The following is a 14,456-nucleotide window of genomic DNA, read 5'->3' as shown; positions in this document are numbered from 1 at the left end:
CTTCAGCTTGCATACCAACTCATCGACTATACCGGGTTTATTTATTCGACTCGCGTTTGTCTCAACTATGACCAGACGAACCTCTCTGCCTCACCAACCATCGCCCCAACGGTGCTATCTAGCTGAAGGTCCCATCATACCTGACTAGGCGTTCCTATGGTCACAAGCTTATTAAGTGTTCCCAAGTTCATTCGAGCCTCGGGCGTCGAATCCGAATAGCTTGCACAGTTACTCGCAGGGTTTATATTAATATCTTTATGTTGAAAAGGATCCATGAACGCAGACTTTCTGCCAAGAACTATATATCTCCGGCTTGTCCAGATTGAAATAGTCCCATTCTCTTCATCACTTCTGCCGTCAGTGCAGCAGTCGCCAATGCGCCTTTGCCACACGAGGCCATCAAAGTGCTTTTCACCTGAGCCTCAACCAGCTCCGTCAACAAGAAACCCGGTAGCAAGCCCACGCTCCCAGCCCCAAGAACGTACCCCAATGACCCCAAGCTCTCTGTCTCCGGTCCGCACCTCCACAACACCACACCACGACGCCGTCCGCCAGCCCTACACAGGCCATCACCGCCGCCAACGTCGTGACGGCCGTCTCTTGGCCCTGGGATTTTAACCCGATGAGCAACAGGCCATAGCTGATCTCCCGGATGCCTTTCAGATACATGAGCGGGGAGACGGCGGAGCCCCGGTGCGGTGGAGTCTGACCGCCGCCGTGTTCCAACGGCAACCCGAAACGCGGATACTCTGCCGCAGGGCGAAAGATGGCGTTCAGACCCAGAGCCATGCTGAGAGTTCCGAGGGTGTAGGCGGGGACATGGCTGGTGACGGTGGCTGCCATGGGCGCAATTGTGAATCTCTGCGATCATCAGTTTCTGCGCATTGAGCCAGAGTTCCAGTGAGAATATACCTGATTATGTGAGAGGGAACAGACAGGTTGGGGAGGAGAGAGTCCTTGCTTGCTACGAATATGAGAGAAGGGCGGTTGGTGAATTTAAACCTGCTGTGGAGGAGAAACGCTAGAGCAACCTTTCTATGCACGTTTTCAGGCGGTTCATCACAGTGACTCTCATCATCGGAGATAATCGACCGATGCGTTGCTCCGGGTGGGGAATTCAGCGAGATCGGAATATTAGTGGCAGGCTCGTCTAACCTCTAGCCACGAGTACAGCGTGGGACTGTAAGCACTAAGCCCAAGGCGCATGAAGCCTGCTTATCATGCTACGCAGCTGGGCCCCCACAGAGCCGGGCGTTTCCATACCTTATTTGTTGTCATTATCCCCACAAAAATGTGCCGAAATTGCGGTGGATCTCATTTTCTGGGGTCTGTCTGAAGCAGAAGGGCCCGGAGGAGTCATGTTTAGTGGTAGCACTACCATTTCTAACACCGTCTTGAGATTGAAAATAGGACTAACACGTGTGCGGTTTAATCTCTGAATATTGAACCTCAACTATCTGGCTTGAAGTATGGTATATGACGACTCCATTTTTGCGTCTGCCTCAGCTCTACAACTGGTACAGCCGCCTAAACGCAGTATCCGTGCTGAGCAGTGCCTCGGGCGTATCGAACTCGACCAGCTGGCCCTCGTGCATCACTGCGATGCGATCGAAATCCCGGATCGTCTCGAGCCGGTGCGCGACCGCGAGCACCGTGCAGCCCGCAAAGTCCTCCCGGATCACCTGCTGCATCCGCGCATCCGCCACGACATCCACATTACTCGACACCTCGTCCAGCACCACCACCTTGCTCTTCCGCAGCAGTGCCCGCGCGAGACAGAGCAGCTGTCGCTCGCCGTGCGAGAACGCGTTCGCGTCCAGGGCGACTCCGACTCCCCCCTTCGTCTGCACCGCCGCCCACAGCCCCACACGGCGAAGCGCCCGCTCCACCTCCGCATGGCTATGTCGGCCCCCCGGATCCAGATTGGCCCGAATGGTGCCGTGTGTGAAGAACGTGTCCTGCGGGATAGCATTGAGCGCGTCGCGGATCATCTGCCGTGGGATGCGCGCAATGTCGACGTCGTCGATCAAGATGCGGCCACGGGGGTCGAGCTCCAGCAGTCGGAACAGGGCCGCCAGAAGAGAGCTCTTGCCGCTCCCGCTGCGGCCGCAGATGCCAATGCTTTGTCCTGGTTGCACTGACAGGGATAAATCTCGAAGCACTGGAGTGCTGGCTGCGTCTCTGGCCGTGTACGATGCGCAGACGTTTTGGAACTCGATGGCTCCCCTGGACGGCCACGAGGACCAGTCTACCTGCTCGGCCAGCCCCGCAGTCTCGTCAGGTTGATCCTCGGACGGCGTGTGGCTCACAAAGTCCCGAATGCGGGCGATCGCGCCGATGGAGGTCTCCAGGTCCGCCCAGTTGCGGAGGATCTGCGACAGCGACTGGCTGAAGGTGATAACGTTCAGGATGGCAAGCCCGACGTAGCCGGTGCCCAGCGTCGCGCGTAGCTTGACTACTAGCACCATGAGAACCGCACTGAGCACCGCAACGGATAGGTCCAGCGCGAGTTCCAGCCATCGCTGGATGCAGAACAGCAGGTAGAAGGGTCGCTGGGACGCGTCGAGAAGGGTGAGGCTCTGTTCTTTGAAGGCGGACGCCCACCCGAACGCACGGATGGTCACCAAACCGGACAGGGTCTCGAGGAATTGCGAGAAGAGCGGGGATTTGGCCTCCAGGTCCAGCAGCCGCATCTGCCGGGAGGTGCGGAGGTAGAATTTCTGCAGCATCCACAGGAACAGGCACAGGGGCGGAATCACGGCGGCGAAGTACCGGGTCGAGATGCAGATCATGACCGCAGAAATAAGCCCCCCTGCGAGAGCAAACACGAAGTCTAGGACGGCGTATGGTAAGTCATGATCGACCAGCGTCATGTCCTGACTGAACCTGTTTATAAACCGTGGTTAGTAGTGTGACGCAACGACGTGAATCGATTACCCAGAACGGCTTACCGATTCACTGTGGTGCCAGTATCGACCGAAGTAAAAAATGAGAGAGGCGCATGCATGACCGAGTTTAAGAGACGCTCGTGCAGTCTCTCAGCACTGCGGGGCGCAAAGAACATAAGTAGGTGGTACGAGCCACCAACGAGGCTCACAGCCGTTATGATCGATGACATGCTATAAAGACCCAGGTAGAAAGGGTTGACGGCGCTGCCCTGGCTCGCGACTGCGCCCATCCAGACGTTGACCAACCATTCGCTCATCTTGGGAAGTATGCCTTCCAATATGAAGGAACTCATCCAAAGAGCCGTAGATGCCCAGTGCACGGTGCCAAAATACCACAGGTAAAGAGTCCAGTCTCCACTCTGCCTGGTCCTCTCCTGGCTGGCGGTGTCAGCCCGCTGTCTTTGTTCCGAGCCGGTATGTGCATCGTTGACGGGCGTATGTGTTTGCGAACTAGAATCCTTAGTTGTTCGATCCTTATACTGGGCTCGCAATGTACTCATGTAACCGTCACTCGCCTCGAGATCCTCTAGTGTACCCTGTTCCGCAATAGACCCATCACCTCGCATGGCGACGACATGATCCGCATAAGAGATACTGTGTACAGAGTGCGTAGCCATGATTACCGTTGTCCCCAGCCGACGAAAGAGGCCCTGGTTGGCAAACAGGCTCCTCATAATATGGTCTTGGGTGTCTAGGTCAACTCCTGACAGAACATCATCGAGGATGACAATCCTCTTGCGTGCATACACTGCACGAGCCAGGGCCAGCCTTTGCTTCTGTCCACCGGAGAGGGAGATACCAGATGAACCAACCTTAGTAGCTGACGTTGTGGGTTAGAGTGTCTTTTGGTAACACGGGCACTCGAATATGGATAACTCACCGTGGCCATGCGGAAGATGAGCAACATCTTGGTCCAGTCCACATGCGCTGACAACCTGGTGATACCATGTCTCGGTGAATGGGGAGGCGCCCACAACATTATCGCGGAACGACATATTGCAGATCCAGGGTGTCTGATCGACGAAAGCCGCCTCTCGGTGTCTTGCGTGTAATAATCCCTTTGTTGAAGGCGTTTCGCCGAGAATACCCTTCACGAGCGTGCTCTTCCCGCAGCCCACCGGTCCGATTATGAAGTAGAATTGGTTTTCGTGAAAAGTCAGATTGATATTGTGAATCGAGAAAGATGCTGATTGATTCCATGAAAAGCTCACATCGCGGGCAGTGATTACCTCCGCAGCACTGTGGTGTCCGGGGCTGCTCATACCTGCGAGTTCTATGTTCTCCGAGGTTGCCTGGGATTCCTGGACAGAGGCTCGAGGATCTTCCGTGAAGATGCGAGAATCCCGTCTGCTCTCCGATTGCAGATATTCTTGGATACGGGTGAGCGAGGCCAATGCAGTATTCATGGCAGGGAGAGCTCGAATGAAAACATTCACGGGTGAGGCAGCCAGCGAGATCAGCGACAGTGTCGAATAGGTTGAGTCCACATTCAATCCCTGTCCCTCTTTGGCTCCTAACGCGTAGATGGCTAACGTAACTGGTGGGGCGAGGAACCTGAGACTATTTGCAAGGAATACACGTAATACGAGCAACCGTCGAAATAGCTTCGCCTCGTGAAGCTCATGAACACGAAGCTGTTGTATGTTTCGCGAGAGCCAGTCGGTGAAACCCAGCATTTTAACTGCCTTCATAGACCCTAGCATGGTTGCCGTAACATCGACTCGCGTCTGAATGCTTTTCATCCAGACTTTCTGTGCGTTGCTCATGTATTTAGCCATGGACAGAATAGCGGCAGTGCAGAAAATTGCCAAGCCAGCCGGGACTATCGCTGCCATCTTGATCTCCTGCGCTAAGAGATAGACTACAATAGCCAGTTCTAGGGGTACCGCCCAGAGATCATGAATCAGCTGCAGCCCGTTGCAAATGGATTGAACGTCACTGGACATGAGTGTCACTGCAACTGATTCATCGAGAGCCGTGATGTCCAGATCCAGCGTTTTGGCATAGATGATACTGATCAAACTCCCACGAGCACTGGTCACGAAGCGAAAGGTCATGTGGTAAAACACGCCATTCGACAGAGCGACCCCGAGGAGCACGAGGAAAAAAGCGCCCGTTAGACCCCATCCTATACTTTCAGGTTGGCTCTCATCGTTCGCAAAGCTGACGGTGCGGGTTAACAAGAGGGGCTGGGTATATTTGAACCCAATCTGAACCAAACGGGGAAGAACACAATAAAGAAATGGTCTCAGGTTCGCATGTAGCACTGTCCAGAGCAGGGCTCGCGGCTTGTTCTGTGCCGCCACATTCCACGCATTTTTAATGCGCTGTTGAAGGAATTGTGAGGACATGTTCTTATCGATGGGATACAAGTCTTCGTTCTGAAGGTCACTGTGAAAACCCGATATCATGAGTTGGCTCAGCCAGAAGAAGAAGGATCGGCTGTAAATGCCACTCGTTTCCTCTGGCGACAAGCCTCGGTACGGCGGCAGGAGAATCTGTCGCTTTTCCACTGCCTCTGCCAGTAGAACCATTACCTTCACGGCGATCATGCTAGAGAATACTCCAGAAAGGGAACTGGCGGCTGAAGCGCGGAACAAGCTTCGCACGCGGGCAGCGTCAAACACCAAAGTCAGAAGGATGTAGCCATTGATGATGGCCGATGGGCGGACGGAGCGAGCATGTTCCAGCCGCGAAAGTAGACAAAGGCCTAGACTGGCAACAAATGTTATGGCGGACTCGGGAAGAGTGGCGGGCGTGCGGAGTGATGGGCTCAGGATGTGGAAGATCAACAGCGCGAGGTGAGTGGCAGCCAATGTGGCTAAGAAGATGAACTTGCTTTCGCGCAGAAAGCCTCCGGGAAGGACTTTCGGCTGCTGACCATGAAGGCATGCGATGCGATACGGTAGGATTAGTAACAAAAGTGCCGATGGTAGCAGCGACAAGACAGTGTCTTCGAAGATGGGTGTAAAGTCGGAGCCTACAGAAGTCACCGGGCTGCGCTTAGGCAATACTGAACTGTTCCAACGCCCTGGTTGCTCGAAATATGTTGACATGATCAAAACCTCGTGGGGACCGCCCAATGCCCATCGGTGGAGTCACTTGGGGGTCCAAACTTTATGTACGGAATTCTTTGCACGGAGAAAATGAAATCGACGTGATTACTTGTGATGAACATTGCAGCCTACGCCTTCTTGTAGTCTGTTAGTATTCGATGTATTTGGTGGCTGCTTACTGACTCTGCTTATCGGCCCAATCGGACACTGTCAACATGCATATTGCGAGGTCAATGTGCCTGAGTATCCCTGTCCCATCCTCCAATAAACCGCCGTGACCATGTCGTCATTATCTGCCAGGCAGCAGCAGCCCAGCAAGTCTGTGGTTTGCTGCACACGATAAATCGGGAAAAATCGGCTGTTGGGTGTTCGTTTATGCTCCCAACGGTCACCCTTACGGGGTCTATTACCGTGTTCCACTCTGTAATGTTCAGTGCCTAGCTCCTCCCGTTCAGCCAGAGGACCCCTAATATTTAGGGCCAAGACATAGATGTCTCTGCCGATGTCGATCACAGGAATGTTCCGACGAAACCCCGAGTACCGAAGGAACGCTTGGCAGGTGGAGCTGCGAAACCGATCCAATGCAATCCACCCAATTCCCCCGAATGCCCAACTTTATATAAACCGTTTCGCCGTGCCAGAGGAACGTCGAACCTTAACAAATTGACCAACTGGAACCTTTCCACTCATCTTCATCCGACCCTGTCTGGGACCCTGCAGGCTGTGTCTTCTTGGCAATCGTTTGATCCATGATCCGGCCAAAGGTCACTCTATGGTGAGTGTTTCGACCTCGCGTTTTGGGCCAAGTACCAAGTACATGACCTTGGCTGTGTCAATGAGGCGAGGTAAAGTACATGACCTCCTGAATTGAGGGGTGCATGCTTTTTGAAGCTGTGTCCTGTGAAAAGCTATATAATGGAGCTCGAAGCCGGCTGCACCTCAGCTATCACTCGCACCACCCAGCAAACACTCACATTCCTCAACCCCCTGTTACTCAAGCACAATGCTTCCCAAAACCATCATCAACCTTCTCACCACCATCGCTGCGGTGCAGGCCTCACCGCTTCTTAAGCGGGCCGTTGTTCCCCATGACAGCATCACCCCTTTCGCTGAGACGGTTCCCAATGATGCCGTCGGTAACACCTTCAAGAAATTTGAGCCCTATCTTCACATCGCCCACGGCTGCCAATCCTACCCAGCTGTCGCCGCCAACGGCGATACCAGGTCAGGCCACCCTCTCCCTCCCGTCTCGACCCGTCATCGTCCCACTAACAGTCAAACAAAAACAGCGGAGGCCTCCAGGACACCGGAAGCGCGACGGGCGGCTGCCGCGACCAGTCGCGGGGCCAGACCTACGTGCGTGGGGGCTGGTACAATGGCCGCTACGGGATCATGTACGCCTGGTACATGCCCAAGGACATGCCGACCAGCGGGGTCTCGACGGGGGCGCACCGCCACGACTGGGAGAACGTGGTCATCTGGGTGAACAACCCCAGCAACGCCAGCCCGACGCTCCTCGGGGGCGCCGCCTCGGGCCACGGCAAGTATAAGAAGACGACCAGCCCGCCGCGCCAGGGCGACCGGCCCAAGGTCGAGTACTTCACCAGCTTCCCGACCAACCACGAGCTGCAGTTCACGGAGACGCTGGGCCGGGATCTGGCGCTCGTGGCGTGGGATTCGCTGCCGCAGGCCGCCAAAGATGGGTTGGAAGGCGCGGACTTTGGCAAGGCGACGGTGCCGTTTAAGGATGCCACGTTCATGAACAATCTCGCTAAGGCGGCGCTTTAGATTGCTTTCGGGGAGAGACTAGCCCCCTCGTTGACCCTCGATGAGGTCCCTAGATCAGCAATATGAGGTGTACTGAAGAATTTAGTCTCACCCCTCTTGAGCTCAAAGAACGGTTGTTGTGACTGTGAATCTTTTACTGTGTTCTGGGTTGACAGAATATATTTTGTGGGACCCCGTGTTCGGCATCGTTGATTTTCCATACCATCTAAACGAATATAGCACTATTGTACCAACCGCTCGGCAATCTCGGCTCGCATTGAATATTGTTAGCACTTGTCCAGCTCGCCGTGTGCTCGGGTTTCATCTTGCTTAACCGTAGCCGACGTAATGGTCGGTGCCGAGCAGCCGAAGCGTCGATCCAGCCCCGGATTTGTAAGCAAAGCAGACTAACTACCTTACCTTGTCTCTCATTTGCTTCATTCTTCACTCTTTCACGTCGGATTGTCTCATCATTCTTTGGTCAATTGAACAAAAGATGACCCGGTCAATTCTGATCACAGGGGTTTCGGGTTACATGTAAGCCAGTCCATGGGCCTGTACTGCACACGACGATGACCAAAATGCTGACTCGCCTTTTACCTGTAGAGGCGGTGCCATTGTGGCCGAAGTCCTCGAAGCCCAGCAGAACAACGACTTGTCGGGCTGGCACATTGCAGGGCTCGTGCGTTCAGAGGCCCAGGCAGCCAAGATCCGCTCGCTGTCTCCAGTCGAACCGATCGTCGTTTCGGATTTTGATGAGCTGGACAAGCTTGAGAAAATTGCCCAAGGATTCGATGGTAAGAAAAGATGGATACTGCTTTCATTGTTTGGCTTCTTCGATGCTGATCCTCGAGGGTGACAGTCATCATTCATGCCGGAGCAGGTTGGCACACGGCCTCGGCGAGGGCATTCCTGAGGGGACTCGCCATCGGAAAACGCAATCGGGCAGGGCATCGCCATCCCCACTACATTCAGGTACTCTCGAGAACTTCTTTCTCCGCCTCTGTACAAGGAGATGGGCAGACCATCCGACTAACATCCCCCCTCGCCTAGATCTCTGGAACCTCTAACTTAAGCGACCGGCCCCACTCGGCGAATTTCATCGAAGATCACATCTTCTCCGACGCGGAGGATGATATCTTCGCCTACGAAAAGGCGCGAGAGGCGCGGGAGGTGTACTACCAGCGCACCACGGATATTGCCGTGGTGGAACTGGGCGAAGAGCTGGGGATTCCCACGCACATCGTGATGGCCCCGACCATCTTCGGGCTGTCTAAGGGCTGGTTCAACCGATTCTCCGTGCAGCTGCCCGCCATCATTGCCGATGCGGTGACGACGGGCCAGGTGAAGGTTTTGGGCGATGGCCAGACCGTCTGGACCCACGTGCACATCGACGATCTGGCCCGCTTCTTTGTGGTTCTGCTTCAACACATCGCCGACGAGGACCGTAGCAAGGAGATCCCCTCTGGCCGACGAGGCATCTATTTTTGCGAGTCCGGCCAACACACCCACCGCGAGTTCTCGCAGCGCTTGGCCGATGCGGGGGTGGAGCTGGGGATATTCCAATCGGCGGAGCTTGCCAGTGTCTCGGTGCAGGAGGCTGCCGATGCATGGGCCGGGGGGAATGCAGCTCGGGTCGAGCTGTCATTTGGTGCAAAGTGAGTTTCTCATTGCAGACTCCTTGTGATACCCAGAACCTTTGACTTGTTCTTTCTTCGTTTTCATGGCTTTCTTTTTCTTGGTTCCAGATGCTCCCTCGCTAACTGAGATCCTATGCAGTGCTCGTTGCAAAGCCGTCCTTGCCAGACAGCTTGGCTGGATTCCCAAGCATGAGAAGAAATGGGCGGAAACCTTCCATATCGAACTCCAGGAGTATGTCGAGCGACCTCCCGACCCTAAGACCCTACCTTTGGTGATGCAGAAGAAGAAGACCTCCACCTGATCGATGGCGTTTGGTCGTTCACCACATGCTATTTAGTAATATGCCCCAGCCGATACTGGGTTTCTTTGAATACCTCTTTTCCCAGCAATCATAAAGCTTCGCGTAAACCGCATCCTCCTTCCTTCACGTAGTCTGTAAATCCGCTACTCCAGCCTTGCACTGCTACGCATGGGCCTCTTGATCCGTGGCAAGGTAAATAGGAACCCAGGTTCTCATGATCCCCGGTAGGATTGGCCTATGCACGAATTACACGTTATCGGGGAAAGATACCGGCACGGAGCGGTACCGGGCAGATAGAAGCTCGCGGCTTTCGTTCCGAAATGCCGTCCACCGCGCGGAACCTGCGCGCATTCGATGGGGTTTTGGGGTAAATGTAGATGTGGAGACGCCAGCGAGCGGAATATGATTTCCGCCAGCCATCAATGATCAGCGTATGACGACGCCTCGCCAATTCTTTTAGGAATGCAATATGGAAGATTCCTTAGAGGCCTAGTGGGCCATTACTGATAGACCTTCTGTGTCAATTCTGTTCTAGAAACCCATTTCTCAACTGGCCCGTAAATGATTCGCGTAGCATGGTCAATATTCTCATTTCATCGTTTGAAGCAAAGCTGCCCACCAATTTCTCAGTCCCCTGTATTTCTCTTCTCCAATTTTAATAGCGTCCCCGCAGACATCCGATGACGTCTTAGTCCAACCGCCGATCCTGTTCCTGCGCTGCAATGATTGTATTGTATGCCAGCGTACTGAATAGGATCTCTCGCATGGTAGTGCGTGGATTGTCTGCCAATCGTAAGATGTCGCTATGCCATGTAAATCTATTGCGTAGCAAGAATCCGAAACAGCTGTTCGAGAGTCCCTCCCTCGCCTCTATAGCCAGCTTGTGGGTGTTCAGAATCAACTTTCCATATGTCGTGTTTTCTGAAACGTGATCGAGAGGTATAAATGGAAGTTTTAGTTTGCAGGAATCTTCTGTTCGACGACAGGAATACGGCGACCTGCTCAGGCCGCTGCTGGGGTTTAATTCGCGTTGCCCAGGGCTTTGATAGAGTTGTTTGCTCTTTTGAATTCGGCACTAAATCTCCAAACAATTTTGAGATGCGCATGGTACGGAACTCGAAGTAGTGGAGAAACATTGATTCCTAGCGGAGAGGCGACAAGAATTAAGGGAGCTCCCCACCGCGGGAAGCCTGCCCGTTGCAATCTCATCGATGTTGCAGAAAATTTGAGGTCGGCCAGCAACATCTGGCTCATCGCTTCGAGTGTGCCAAGATCCTCTTTAGGTGAGTGGAGCTCACGTGCGAGGAATTCGGCTACCGATTTATATACAAATTCGACGCTTGGCTCCGAGTCGACGGCCGCGTTTGATACCACTGAGGATAGGCCCGCAGTCGTGTTAGAGATTTCCATGACGTGCGATTCTATTTGGAAGTGGCGAAGCTTCTGGAGTTTCTGGATTTTTTCAGTGTAACGGTTATTCCAATCAAGTTGGAAGCTTTTCGTTCATACCGAAGCTAGAAAGGGAGGGGCAATAAGTCAGCACCAGGCCGTTACGGGATCTCAGCAACCAACAGCTCCCTTCGCCGACCACTTAGCCCATGATGGTTTTCAGCCGCTCTTCGTACGCTTTAAGCTTCGCTATCAGGTTTCTAATGCGACTTTCATCCCACACAGTCCCGTGATACCTCGTCTTTACCGTCCACCAGCAGGATAATAGGAAATAATGCAATGGGCCAAAGATCGCTCTGGCAGCTTCTCCTCCAAACTCAGTCATCTTGCTCAAATCGCCCCTATTTAGCCATTTCCTGCCCCGGAAATGCATGTGTGCATGGGGTAACACGAAACTCGTACTGCCCGAATACTGGTCTATCCTGATGGTGGTTACCTTTCAGCCATCTTGTCGCACAATTTATCTCAAGCTTTCCTTGCCAGATGAGAGTGAATCTGTATTACACGGGTAGTATTATGCTATTAGACTTGTGATGTCAATTCTCACCTTGACCCTGCATGAGTGCTTCAATTGCTTCTGCATTCCGATCGGCAAATATGTACAAGGTCTGACCACGGGAGATACGAGAAGTCCAAGGAAACAAAGACTCTCTTTCACTTGCAGCTCAAGCCGATTTTCAAAGTCAGTACCTAAAGTATCATGAACCGTGGATCTGTTGGCTAATACCACTACTGCGAGGTGCGCTCATCTGACAGGATGAAGGACTTTCAAGATCTTCCGCAATCACCAATTACGGACCCCCATTGGCTCATGTGGAGCAAGGTATGCTTTTTCTGCGAATATAGATGTTCCTCAGACTTGGATGACGGCATACCACGCTGTAATACCCACAAGTCTGCCAGGACTACGGTACATCAATCGGGTCATGGTTATTATTTTCAACAAAGCTTCTTTGTCCCTCGTTTTCAATTATCTATTGTTGTGATTCTCTGATCAAAGACTCTTGTTACACAATAGCTTTATATGACTCTTGCTGCTTTATGCGGCTAGCTGTATTTCTTCATTGTTCCTTAAATGAATAAGATAACTGGATGAGAGACAAAAGCTGTTGATATATGATCACCGACTGGAGCTCGATGGTTCCTTGTCAACCCTACTCTAATCATAAGGCTCTGCCTTGGGCTTTGTTCCTGCAACCTCTAGATACCTTCCAGCCCCTGGGACATTTTCGCAGTATAAGTAGCACGGTCGACCCCTCAACAGGGTCCAGATATCCTGCCTCAACCACACCTCCTGACAGAAGGACTTCACTCAGCCAGATTCTTGTACTGACATACCGATAGCCACCATGCCTGACCAGAACGAGACGAAAACCTTTGAGGAAAAGCTTCAGGAGCTCCAGGAGCTCCGGGAAACGCTATCCAGGATCCGCGAATTAAACTCTGACCAAACCCAAGATCAAAAGCAGATACAGGATCCCGCTTTACTCGAAATGATTGATAAGTGTCAAAACAACATCGAAGAACTTGAAGAGTGGGTGAAACTGTGGACAAGGATGTTGCAATTCCGCGTTCCAGAATTAGAAGAAAGCACAGAGACGGGTAAGATCTAGTCCAAGGTGCTTTAAATACTGCAAAGACGGCCTATAAGTGGAGACCAGTACCAGTGGGAGTCGAGATATGACAATCTTTGCTGGACTTGCGACCTGGAGCCCAGGCATCCTAACGTCGGCCCTGGGCCTTGGTGCCTGAAATTGAAATCCCACCGCCTGGCCGGCTGTCTCAGCTAGTTCTCTTAAATAGTCTTATATAGAAGAAAATTCTTCTTTATATTTTCAGAGGTGGTCACCAGATTCTAAGATTTTGCTCTCGGTAATATATTCTTTCATTCTTTCTTATCAATATCATACTTGGCCAATTCCATGCGGACTTTTCTTGTTTTTGACTGCTATATTAACTTAGTGAATTAACAGCTGTTTGATTTTTATTATGTTGCCTTCGATCCTTCAACTTTTTAAGAATATCGGCTTCGCCTTCTGCCATCATGATATCCCTCCGCCTTCAGAAGAATCATGGAAGTAGATTGATTTCAAGATAGCTAGATAAAGAAATCAATTACCTATTTATAGTATTATGATTCCTTCGAGGCCTCGACTGACAATCTTAGTGATATGTCCTACTACGATTCTCAGCCTATCCAAGAATCGAACAATCAAACAAACTATCGATACAAGTATTATCAAATTAGCATATCTACTCGGAACTGACACTTCGCCCAGTAGAACGCCTACAGCGCTATTGATAAACTTTTTTCTAATTTTTTTATACTGCCAGGGATGAGGTGGTAGCAGCGGATTAGCCTTACGACGAGCACAAGATCTTCCTCATAATCGACAGGCTCAACAAGCTCGACCCAGCCAACCATCCCAGAATGATTCGGGCGTTAAAGGACTGGGTACAGGCCAGGCCGCACAATGTGAAGATCTGTATCTCCAGCCGCGGCGCGAAGGCGTTTCAAGAGGCTTTCGAGTCATATCCTGGGTACAATATCGATGGAGTTAACTTGGTTGATATGCTGTGATATGCTATGGTATGCCCATGTAGAGCTCTTACTCCAGGATGCCTTTCCGCGTATGACCAAGTTAGTGTCCCCAGATGAACTATATAAGCTAGAGTACAGCATGGCAAAGATGGCCGATGGCTCAATGCTATACCTCCTCGAGCTCGTGCGAGGCCTGATCAGGGAGGAAAGTCGTTCCTGTGGAAGTATCAAGGAGATCGTAGACGCTCTTACCAAACGTGGGCTCCGGTACCAAGAGAGCTATGACTCGGATATGCTTTGCCCGCCGCGCGATGAGGATTAATAGCATCTTTCTGAGGATAGATGCTGGACGAAGGTTGGTTTTTCGCAATTAATTTGAACTTTTAGGTTTAACTTCAAATTTGGCGAACACCTCTCGTTAAAATATCTAGTCTTGTTTCTTACAATATGCCTATGCCTAGTCATCGATACTTATGGTTTTTGTCCGTTTCTCTTTTTTGGCTTTTTTCTTTTCAACATTTCTATGGTCATATCAAAGTACGTACCCAGAGAGCAACTCACCATGTTTCAGCCTCCGCAGTCATAATGCGAGCATCCCTTTATATGGTTTTCAAGCCATATTACATTCCTCGGATTTTTCGAAATGCCGTGGTTGTCTGCTTTTTTGTCCTTTCAATGATTTAAATAATGATTATAGTCTCCCCGTACAACTAGAGCCCACAATTCCCTTTACAGACTACTCCGACAGCAAC

The 14,456-nt window shown here is 51.9% G+C and overlaps 5 protein-coding genes across 5 annotated transcripts; 3 read left to right on the top strand and 2 right to left on the bottom strand.

The window, feature by feature from the left end:
* Positions 1-276: 276 nt before the first annotated feature.
* On the bottom strand, positions 277-1,273 carry BO66DRAFT_379597 (DUF4267 domain-containing protein). Its single transcript, XM_025645862.1, has 2 exons — positions 913-1,273; positions 277-861 (listed from the first exon to the last, which is right to left on the bottom strand). The coding sequence occupies exon 2, from the start codon at positions 841-843 to the stop codon at positions 436-438; it is 408 nt and encodes a 135-aa protein (XP_025501107.1). The 5' UTR covers positions 844-861; positions 913-1,273; the 3' UTR covers positions 277-435.
* A 116-nt stretch (positions 1,274-1,389) lies between these two features.
* BO66DRAFT_379593 (putative ATP-binding cassette transporter) lies at positions 1,390-6,004 on the bottom strand (the record flags this gene model as incomplete). The annotated part of the gene is made up of 3 exons (XM_025645861.1): positions 1,390-2,886; positions 2,952-3,768; positions 3,829-6,004. 3 exons carry the CDS (start codon positions 6,002-6,004, stop codon positions 1,509-1,511), a joined length of 4,371 nt encoding a protein of 1,456 aa, XP_025501106.1. The 3' UTR covers positions 1,390-1,508.
* Positions 6,005-6,839: 835 nt separating this feature from the next.
* Positions 6,840-8,238, top strand: BO66DRAFT_158286 (NPP1 family protein). The gene is made up of 2 exons (XM_025642202.1): positions 6,840-7,228; positions 7,294-8,238. Exons 1-2 carry the CDS (start codon positions 7,008-7,010, stop codon positions 7,790-7,792), a joined length of 720 nt encoding a protein of 239 aa, XP_025501105.1. The 5' UTR covers positions 6,840-7,007; the 3' UTR covers positions 7,793-8,238.
* BO66DRAFT_158258 (NAD-dependent epimerase/dehydratase family protein) lies at positions 7,912-9,722 on the top strand. The gene is made up of 5 exons (XM_025642201.1): positions 7,912-8,308; positions 8,378-8,568; positions 8,634-8,746; positions 8,825-9,429; positions 9,551-9,722. Exons 1-5 carry the CDS (start codon positions 8,268-8,270, stop codon positions 9,711-9,713), a joined length of 1,113 nt encoding a protein of 370 aa, XP_025501104.1. The 5' UTR covers positions 7,912-8,267; the 3' UTR covers positions 9,714-9,722.
* A 2,789-nt stretch (positions 9,723-12,511) lies between these two features.
* Positions 12,512-13,743, top strand: BO66DRAFT_441241 (uncharacterized protein; the record flags this gene model as incomplete). The annotated part of the gene is made up of 2 exons (XM_025651331.1): positions 12,512-12,696; positions 13,560-13,743. The coding sequence occupies 2 exons, from the start codon at positions 12,512-12,514 to the stop codon at positions 13,741-13,743; spliced, it is 369 nt and encodes a 122-aa protein (XP_025501103.1).
* Positions 13,744-14,456: the final 713 nt, after the last annotated feature.

This window comes from Aspergillus aculeatinus (genome assembly GCF_003184765.1).
Source record: "Aspergillus aculeatinus CBS 121060 unplaced genomic scaffold BO66scaffold_43, whole genome shotgun sequence".
Lineage (NCBI taxonomy): Eukaryota > Fungi > Ascomycota > Eurotiomycetes > Eurotiales > Aspergillaceae > Aspergillus > Aspergillus aculeatinus.
The sequence above is the reverse complement of the archived record's forward strand: the minus strand, read 5'-3'. Positions and strand labels throughout refer to the sequence as shown.

What these genes read in the sequence shown, in the direction of transcription:
- BO66DRAFT_158286 (XM_025642202.1), top strand. Translation starts at nt 7,008, where the DNA reads ATGCTTCCCAAAACCATCATCAACCTTCTCACCACCATCGCTGCGGTG. An exon ending in GCCGCCAACGGCGATACCAG is followed by an intron (nt 7,229 to 7,293) that starts GTCAGGCCACCC and finishes AAACAAAAACAG; the next exon opens with CGGAGGCCTCCAGGACACCG.
- BO66DRAFT_379597 (XM_025645862.1), bottom strand. Translation starts at nt 843, where the DNA reads ATGGCAGCCACCGTCACCAGCCATGTCCCCGCCTACACCCTCGGAACT.
- BO66DRAFT_158258 (XM_025642201.1), top strand. Translation starts at nt 8,268, where the DNA reads ATGACCCGGTCAATTCTGATCACAGGGGTTTCGGGTTACAT. An exon ending in GCCATCCCCACTACATTCAG is followed by an intron (nt 8,747 to 8,824) that starts GTACTCTCGAGA and finishes CCCCTCGCCTAG; the next exon opens with ATCTCTGGAACCTCTAACTT. An exon ending in GAGCTGTCATTTGGTGCAAA is followed by an intron (nt 9,430 to 9,550) that starts GTGAGTTTCTCA and finishes GATCCTATGCAG; the next exon opens with TGCTCGTTGCAAAGCCGTCC.